This window comes from Pediculus humanus, genomic scaffold, assembly GCF_000006295.1.
Source record: "Pediculus humanus corporis 1103172107505 genomic scaffold, whole genome shotgun sequence".
Classification (NCBI taxonomy): domain Eukaryota; kingdom Metazoa; phylum Arthropoda; class Insecta; order Psocodea; family Pediculidae; genus Pediculus; species Pediculus humanus.
This window is the reverse complement of record NW_002987121.1, coordinates 5,056-14,377: the sequence shown is the minus strand read 5'-3', so window position 1 is coordinate 14,377 and position 9,322 is coordinate 5,056. Positions and strand designations below refer to the sequence as shown.

The following is a 9,322-nucleotide window of genomic DNA, read 5'->3' as shown; positions in this document are numbered from 1 at the left end:
TCATATGGTTTACTTCAAACTGTTTGGTACAGTAGTCTTCAGTTTTAAAGAGTGAAATTTATAAATCTTATTTTCGTGTACGTGGTTTTTTTTTTATAACAAATATCTCAACTATTTTTTATAACTTCACTTTATTTAGAGAGAATATATTTATTTATTTATTTTTTTTTTCGATGTGTATATTTTTATATTATTTTATTCGAGTTTAAAAATAAAAAGTAATAATTATTTGAAAGTTTTTATTATTATTATTATTATTGTCAAAGAAAGTAATTCTACTTTTTAATTCATTTGTGATTTAACAATGAATTATTATTTGAAAATAATTAAATTTTTTAAAATTTAAATCGTTATATATATATATATATGATCAGTCAAATTCAAGAGTTTTACATGGTAAGTTTTGAAAAATTAAATTATTAAATTAAAAATATTAATAATTAATAAAATATATTTAAATTTTTTTTGACAAGTTTTATCTTTTTTTTTTTTTTTGTTAATTTTAATAAATTTAAAAAAATATTTTAATTGCATTAAGTGTTTGATATGAGCTGATAAGAAATTTTTATCATTGTTATTTAAAGAATAGTCAGATTATTTTTTTATAAAGTAGTGTGTAAAAAATTTTAACAAAAAATTATAATTTAACAAAGAAAGTTAAATTTAAATTGAGTGAATGAATTAATAAATGATTAAATAAAGTCATGTTGCAGTTGAAAGTAATCATGTGGAAATCTTTGGAACGAGGAAGTTCTCCAGTTGATTGGTGCGAAGGAAACTATAGAATATCACCTGTGATTGCAGAATTTGTCAACACAGTAATATTATTATTATTTAAATAGTTATTCTTTTTATCTGGAATTTGAAAGGTCAATTTGAGTTTGTTCATTTGTTATTTACAGATTAGCAATATTTTATTTTTTCTTTTACCCCCACTCATGATGCATTTATTTCGAGATTATGGAAGATTTGTTAATCCAGCCATACACGTTATATGGTTTTTCCTCATTGTTGTCGGAATTTGTTCTGCATACTTTCATGCAACTTTAAGTCTTGCTGGACAACTATTAGATGAATTAGCTATCTTATGGTTATTTTTAGCAGCTTTTACAATGTTTTATCCCAGGAGATTTTTTCCAGCGGTTTTAAAAAATGACAGGTAATATTTGAAAAGTGTAGTCTTTCTTTTTTTATTTTTTTTTTTTATTTCACTTTTTCATAGGAAAGAATTAAAAAAAAAAAAAATTAAAAAATTTTTAATTGTTAAATTGTCAGGAAAAGACTGGGAATTTTTGTAGTTTTTTTTGCCGTTTGTGGTACTTTATTTTTGATATCACATCCATCACTAAATGCTTTTGCTCTTATGACTCTCGGCATACCGGCTTTAATCATTTTGTTTGAAGAACTTAGAAGGTAAATAAAATTTTTCTTTTCTCGTTGTTATTATTATTAATAATTGTTTTTTTTTTTTGTTTTTGATACATTTATTGACATAATTACAAACACACATTTTCATTGTTTCATGTAGATTGTGTTATTTGGTTAATGAAATATTATTTATTTTTTTGCTCAATCGTCAATCAATCGATAAATATTATATAAAAGCTTTCGCTTTGATAAGAATAAGAAATGTGCTGGGTCACCAGTTATTGTGTTTTTATTGTTTAAATAAAACAGTAGTTTATGGTGTGGATAGACATTTATTTCAATTCTTTATTCGACAGAGTAAAATGCCCTCGAACATACAGACTTGGAATAAGGTGTGCCTGCTTGTGGATATTTGCCGTTATATGTTGGTTTAACGACAGAATGTTTTGCGACGTTTGGTCGGCCATACATTTTCCATACTTGCACGCATTTTGGCACGTGTTCGTTTTTCTAGCTGCTTACACGGCTGCCGTTTTATTCGCGTATTTTTCCGTTCAAGATGAAAAACCTGAACAGGCAGCCATACTCAGGTACTGGCCGAGAGATGATTTCGAATTAGGAATTCCATACGTAGCAATAAGGTGTTACACTAGCACAAAGCCTGCTAATACAATATGACTAATGGTATAATTTTTTTCTTTCCGTTTGAATTTATTAGTTTTTATTTTGCTAAAAAAAAAAAAAAAAAAATGGAGTTTTGAATACACGCAATTAGATAATTCAATAGATAGATAAAGTAGAAAAGGAACTCTCGTGCTTTTAATAAATGTAGATGATAGAATTAATGAATATTCAAAAAAAAAAAAAAATATTGATAATAAGTTTTGTAGTGACGTTTAATTCGTGATGACGTCATGACTACCGACCACTCCAACAAAAAATCATAAAATTATTTTTTTAAATAATTTTTTTTGTTTGTTTTTATATTGAGAAACTTTATAAGAGGAGTCATTAATTAGGCTTTTAATTATTTTATTTTTTTTACCCAATTATTATTATCATTTTTTTATATATTAATTAATGCCGGCATTAAAAATTTTATTTTTTTAGAAATTTTTCATTTTAATTTTGTATTTAAAGTATCGGATTGTTCAAGAATCAAAACAAAACAAAACAAAAAGTTTTTTATTTATTTAAAATAATTCGTTTTTTATTATTATTATTATCTTTAATTATTATGCTGTTACATAGAAGCTGTTTAAAGGTCTCTCAGCAGGTAGATACAAGTATTATTATTATTATTAGTTTTCTCTTTTTTTTTTTTTTTTCAATAAAAAGTATTGGATTGTTCATCGCCCAAGTTTAAAATTAAAAAAAAAAAAAAAAAAAAATGAAAGGGAGAGAGAGAGAGAGAGATAGAGATAGGGAAATAAATTTAAATTAACGACGTTTCATTTAAAAATGATAATAAAATAATAATAATAATAATAATAATAATAATAATAATAATAATAATGGTAGTAATAAAAATTTTAAAGTTTAAAAAAAAAGAAATAAAATAGATGAAGAAGAAGAAAAAGAATTTATTAATAATAATAATTATATATATATATATATATATATGTATATAAATAAAATGCTCAAAACGGTTGAGAGCCATGACGTCACACATAAAAATTAAACGAAACGTAAAAATAAATAAAAAAAAAAGAATTTGAAATAATAATAATAATAATAATAATAATAAATTTTGCTCACACTAAAATAATAATAATAACACGCGAAAAATCAATTTGATTTTATTAATAATATATATCCACGTAAGTGCGTACTGCGTGCGTGCGTGCAAAGGTTAAAGGTTAAAAAAGGGTTGTTAATAAGAAAGAAAGAAAAAAGAAAAACAAAACAAAAAAATTATAATTAATTAATCGATAAAATAAAATAAAAAATTATTAAATACGAATTTAAAAAAAAAAACTCAGTAGAAAATTTAATTAATTAATTAATCATTGACGTCAATTAAATCGATAAAATTAAATATTTTATAATAAATATATATATATATTTTCGTAAAATTTATTTTTCGTAAATTAATAAGGGAAAGTGGGGGGAGGGGTGAGGAGAGGGAGGAGGGAGGGAGAGGAAATATTTTAAAATTATTTTTAAAATCCGCCGCCGAATTTATTCTTATATTTTTTTATCTAACAATAAATAAATAAAAAAATACAATTTTTTGTATCGGGAAAAATTAATTTATTAATTAATAAATAAATAAATCGATAATTATATATATATACATAAATAAATTTTTTATTAAATATATATATATATATTTACATAATATTACTCGTGTGCAATTAACCAAATAAATATAATTAATAATAAGTATTAAAAATTATAATTTATTATTGTTATTATTAACATTATTATTATTATTATTATTAACGACAATGTACATATATCTATCTATCTAACTATCGTATCGAATGAAATATTTTAATATTATTGTTATAACCGTTATATTAATAATAATAATAATAATAATAATAATAATATTTTATAATAATTTTAGTTTTTCGTTTAATCGTAATAAAAAAAATTTTAAATATATAATAATATGGCGATAAACCAAAGTTTTTTTATTTTAACTAATTAATTATTTTAAAAATTTCGATCGACGTCATATGTTTTTATTATTATTATTATTATTATTATTATTATTATTTTTTGTTAAAAATAAATTATATTATGATAACTTAATCTGTGATTTATAACGGGACTGTAAAATAAAATAAAATAAAATAAAATTTTTTTAATCGATTTTTTTCTTTTCTAAATAATTTAACGTTTGGAAATATTATTTGTTTGTTTGTTTGTTCGTTTGTAGCATGATTTAATATTAAATTAAATATAAAAATGAAATAATAAATTTTTGATTTATAACAAACGTGTAAGTTTGCAAATCTTTTTTTTTTTTAAATATTTTAAAACATTTATAATCATTATTATTATTATTATTATTTTGTTTTTTATGTATTATTAACCGTTTATAAAAATAAATAATTGATTATAATTTTTTTTTAAATTTCACTTTTGTATTATTTTTATTATTATTATTATTATTATTATTATTATTATTATTATTATTATTATTATTATTATTATTATTATTAAATATCAATTATATAAAATAATACATTTAAAAAAAATTTGTTTTGTTTTGTTTTGTAATGAGTCACGTGATTTCGCCACGATAAACAACGGAATTTTTATCCGTTTCGTGTATTTTAACTTTATGTAATAAATTTGGATTCGGAAGAAGTGAACGTAATTCGTTAAATATGTAAATTGCTAGATTTTCCGTCGTGCTCACAATTCCGCCATTTTTAAAAAAATCAACGTCTTCGTCTATATTTTTATGATCTAATTTTTTCATTATAACTTCGTCCATGTAAGATTTTAAGTCTGTTATGTTGACAACCATGCCCGTAACAGGTGACACGGGTCCTTTTAACGTCACTTCGACTTTATAATTGTGTCCGTGACCGTTTATATTATTACATTTTCCGTAAATTTTTTTATTTTCTTCTTCCGTTAAATCTTTGCTGAAAATAAAAATTTTATATGTTTACTTTTTTTTTTTTTTTTTTATATTTACGATATCGATCGAGTTTAATATGGCGTTATTGAGGTTATTTATTTGTGTGTTGAAGGGTTTCTTACCTGTGAAGACGATGACAAGCGCTGAATATTTCACTTCTTGTTAAATAAGCAATCGGTAATGAATCCATTATTAATTAGAAATAAATATTTTACTTAATTAATAAATAAAATTACGTAATTCGAAATCTTAAAATCTTTCTTTCTTGTGACACTTCATTTATCCCTATAATCGACTAAACAAAAAAAATTTAGTTACACTTTAATTAAAGATTGCCAAGGTTATACTTTGTTGAGTGACGATTTGGCAATATTTCCTCGTAAATAATCGATGTAATAAAATTTTTAACTCGTTAATTATTTATTAAATTATAGATTTTTATAAAATCATTAAAACGATGTCCATATTAAATAGTTTTCCGTATTTTTTTCCACAATATTTTTTGAATTAAATTTAAACGCTGATAAATTGGCGCGTAAATTTGACCTTTATACTCTTCAATGTTGGTACTTTGATTCGAACGTAATCTGCATGTAATTATCAGTTAAATTGTATTTGTTGATATTTTAGTTACATAAAATTTTCTTTTTATACTTTTTTTTTTTTTTTTTTTTTAAATATTTTTTATGTAATTTTTTTTTCTTTTTGGGATAAATTTTTATTGTTTTTTTTGACCGTATTTTAATAAATATTTAAAATGTTGTTCAGTAAAAATTTACAAAATGTGTCAAAGGTATGTTAATTTTGAAGACACTTGATAAGTTAAAAAATTTTATTTTAAATATATATCCTTGAACTATTTTTTTTTTTTTAAGTTTTGGAGACAGGCTCAAAGATTTAATAGTACATTAGTTGTAGCAGAACATGATAATTCTCGTTTACTTCCCATTACTCAAAATGCTTTGACTGCTGCTAAAAAAATAGGAGGTGACATAACTGTTTTAGTTGCTGGAACTAAATGTGATGCAGTAGCACAAGCAGTGGCTAAAGCTTCAGGAGTTTCAAAAGTTCTCGTCGCTGAAGATGCAGCTTTTAATGGATTTCTACCTGAAGCTTTAACTCCACTTGTATTAGCTAGCCAGGAAAAATTTAAATTTACTCATATATTAGCCGGAGCTTCCAGTTTTGGAAAATCCCTCTTGCCGAGAGTGGCTGCCAAATTGGATGTTTCTCCCGTTTCAGATATAATCGATGTTAAAGATTCAGATACATTTGTTAGAACAATATATGCTGGTGAGATTAATAACTTTAATGATGCTTTTTCTAAACTGATGATAAAGTTATTTTAATTATTATTATTATTATTTTAATAGGAAATGCTATTATGACTTTAAAAGCAAAGGACCCTGTTAAAGTTGTGACTGTGAGAGGAACTAGTTTTGCTCAAGATCCTTTAGATGGAGGTAGTGCTTCAACAGAAGCAGCCCCAACTGGATCATATAAAGCTCCTAATACAGAATTTGTATCTCAGGAATTAACTAAAAGTGATAGACCAGAATTGGCATCTGCTAAAATAGTAGTTAGTGGGGGCAGAGGTTTAAAATCCAAAGAAAATTTTAAATTAATGTATGATTTAGCTGATAAAATGGGAGCAGCTGTTGGAGCTTCAAGAGCTGCTGTCGATGCCGGTTACTGTCCAAACGACTTGCAAGTTGGACAAACTGGAAAAATAGTAGCACCTGTATGTACTTAAGGGCATTTAATTGATTTGATTTAGAAAAACATTTCCACTTAACATTAAATATCTATTATTTTAGGAATTATATGTTGCAATAGGAATTTCAGGTGCCATTCAACATCTTGCCGGAATGAAAGATTCTAAAACGATTGTTTCGATTAACAAAGATGCAGAAGCCCCTATTTTTCAAGTTTCCGATTATGGTTTAGTAGAAGACTTATTTAAAGCTGTACCTGAAATGATCAGTAAAATAAAATGAAGTAATCAATGTACCTTTACTATATTCCTTACAGTTTAAAACACAAAGATTTTTAAGTATAACGATTAAACATTTTCACCGAGATTAAAAAATCTCTATAATCACAATATATATATATATACATTTTTATAAATTTTGTACAAGGATTTTCATAGAATCAAAAATATCAGTGTAAAATAAAGAAAATAATAATAATAATTTAGTATAAAATTAATTTTTATATAATGAGTACTGGATATAAATTATAAATTTTTAATAAATTTTATTTACATTTTGTTAATTATATTATTATTTCTTTTATTGTTATTAATTCATTGGAGTATGTAATACCGGAAGAATTACCAACGAGTGATTATATCATAAATACATTCAAATGAAAAAAGAAATCATAAAAAGTATCCGTTTTACTTGAAATACACGTATTTTTTTATTACAAAAATTAAATTCTTCGTTAAAAAAAACAAATTAGGTGCAGTCATATTGAAAATAGTTTAAAATTTTCATTGTTTTTTTCATTAACACGAGTTTTATTTCTGCTTTTGAATGTTTAAAATCAAAATTTTTAAATATTTATGGTGTTTTCTTTAAAAAAAAAAAATTTCAATCCATTTTGATGGGATTATTACTTTATGAAAAACGATTAACGTGCATTAGCGAATTGCGGGAAATTTGGTACTAGCAGACGACATGGCGGATGAATTGATTTATTTAACATGTATGTGTCGCGCTCCAAAAAAAAAAAAAAAAAACTCAGGTATGTTAAATAAAATGATTTTGTATTAAGACCTACTTAAAAATTACGTAATTCCCTAAACTATGTGTCGGATTGCAAATGTTTTATTTTTACATTAAAATGAAATCTTTCGTGTGCGGCAATCCGAACCTGGTTCTCCTTCTCTTTTCGTCGTGACTCGTTTCTTAGAGAAAGTAAAAGCGTTCGTTATATTTTTTATGCCGGAATGGTTTTTTTACGTGAAAAACAATAATTTTTTTTTTTTTTTTTTTTTTTATTCAGACTTGTTTTTGTCGTGTTTTTATTTATGTTTTATTAAATAAAAATTTTTTATTTTATAACGTACGAGTGTTAAACAATTTGAATTTTATTTCAATTTTTTTTTTGTGTATATAATGTGAAGTGACGGACGAATGATGAAGTTTTAACGTTTTTCAAAATGGTGGAACGGTTTGTTGGCGTACGTTAAATTTTTTTTTTCATTTAGTGAATTTTTAAATTTATTAATGGCTTCCTCTTTATTTAAGACCTTGAAAACATCGAAACCGGTGAGTGTTTATTAAATCTATACTTATTTGTTAAATTAATTTGTTTTTTTTTTTTTGTTCATTTTGAAGACATGTTAAGTAATTATTATTATTATTTCATTTAAATTTTCTCTCTCTCTCTCTCAAAATTATTGTTATTTTTGTTTTAGGTTTTGTGTTAAACGATTGTGAAAAAGACATAATTATTTTATAAAAAGGAAAACAATGTTTTTATCTTCATTTACAACATTGTCAGCAATATTTTTTCTGATATACATGACATTTATAATAATATTAAGTCCGTTAGTTTTACTCGTTATATCTATGCCACAATTACCGCTTTTATTAATACGAAGAGTATCTCAAATTCCAATTGAATCCATATGATTCCAGAAAATAAAAATATGTTTACCGGAGAAATTAATTTTCCCATTTGGATTCTTTTTATTTATTTCATATTTGCATTTGGATTTGGTTCTTGGATCATTTGGACTGTGTTTTCATTCAATGTTTTCAACCTGTAAGCCATGTTAAAACCAGGTAATTATATCATACATCAATTATTATTATTATTTTTTTTTTAAAATTTTCTGTCAAAATCTGGAAAAATTAACACACGTGTCACGCTATAAAATATACCCCCAAAAAAAATGGATTGTTAATTTATATTTAAACTGAATTTGATTATAAACTTATCAGCCATCTTGTTTTCAGGTGTGTGCACCACCTTATAGGGGTAAAAATAATAATAATAATAATAATAGATTCGTATGAAACGATTTATTATATATCAAACAAATGTACAACACGCAAACCTAATTTGTAAAATTAATAATAATAATAATAAGATGTTGGTTGCCATACAAAAAAATTATTATGTAAAACCACATTTCAACAAATTTTTTCTGTTTTTTTTTTTTTTTTTGTTGATAAGTTACAAAACGTTTTTTTTTTTTTTTTTTGGCATTTTAAATAATTATTCCCGAAAAAATTTTATTTTTATTTTATTTTTTCCAAACGCCCAAATTATTATTATATCATCCCGTTTTATTTATTTATTTATTTATTTTTAAAAAAACTGACCTACAAACAAAAT

General features: G+C 23.5%; 3 protein-coding genes across 3 annotated transcripts; 2 read left to right on the top strand and 1 right to left on the bottom strand.

Moving 5' to 3' along the window:
- Positions 1 to 704: 704 nt before the first annotated feature.
- On the top strand, positions 705 to 2,046 carry Phum_PHUM161380 (Alkaline ceramidase, putative; the record flags this gene model as incomplete). The annotated part of the gene is made up of 4 exons (XM_002424867.1): positions 705 to 818; positions 903 to 1,159; positions 1,529 to 1,638; positions 1,697 to 2,046. 4 exons carry the CDS (start codon positions 705 to 707, stop codon positions 2,044 to 2,046), a joined length of 831 nt encoding a protein of 276 aa, XP_002424912.1.
- A 2,557-nt stretch (positions 2,047 to 4,603) lies between these two features.
- Positions 4,604 to 5,159, bottom strand: Phum_PHUM161370 (6-pyruvoyl tetrahydrobiopterin synthase, putative; the record flags this gene model as incomplete). The annotated part of the gene is made up of 2 exons (XM_002424866.1): positions 4,604 to 4,973; positions 5,092 to 5,159. The coding sequence occupies 2 exons, from the start codon at positions 5,157 to 5,159 to the stop codon at positions 4,604 to 4,606; spliced, it is 438 nt and encodes a 145-aa protein (XP_002424911.1).
- A 567-nt stretch (positions 5,160 to 5,726) lies between these two features.
- Phum_PHUM161360 (electron transfer flavoprotein subunit alpha, putative) lies at positions 5,727 to 6,966 on the top strand (the record flags this gene model as incomplete). Its single annotated transcript, XM_002424865.1, has 4 exons — positions 5,727 to 5,753; positions 5,845 to 6,262; positions 6,343 to 6,710; positions 6,787 to 6,966. 4 exons carry the CDS (start codon positions 5,727 to 5,729, stop codon positions 6,964 to 6,966), a joined length of 993 nt encoding a protein of 330 aa, XP_002424910.1.
- Positions 6,967 to 9,322: the final 2,356 nt, after the last annotated feature.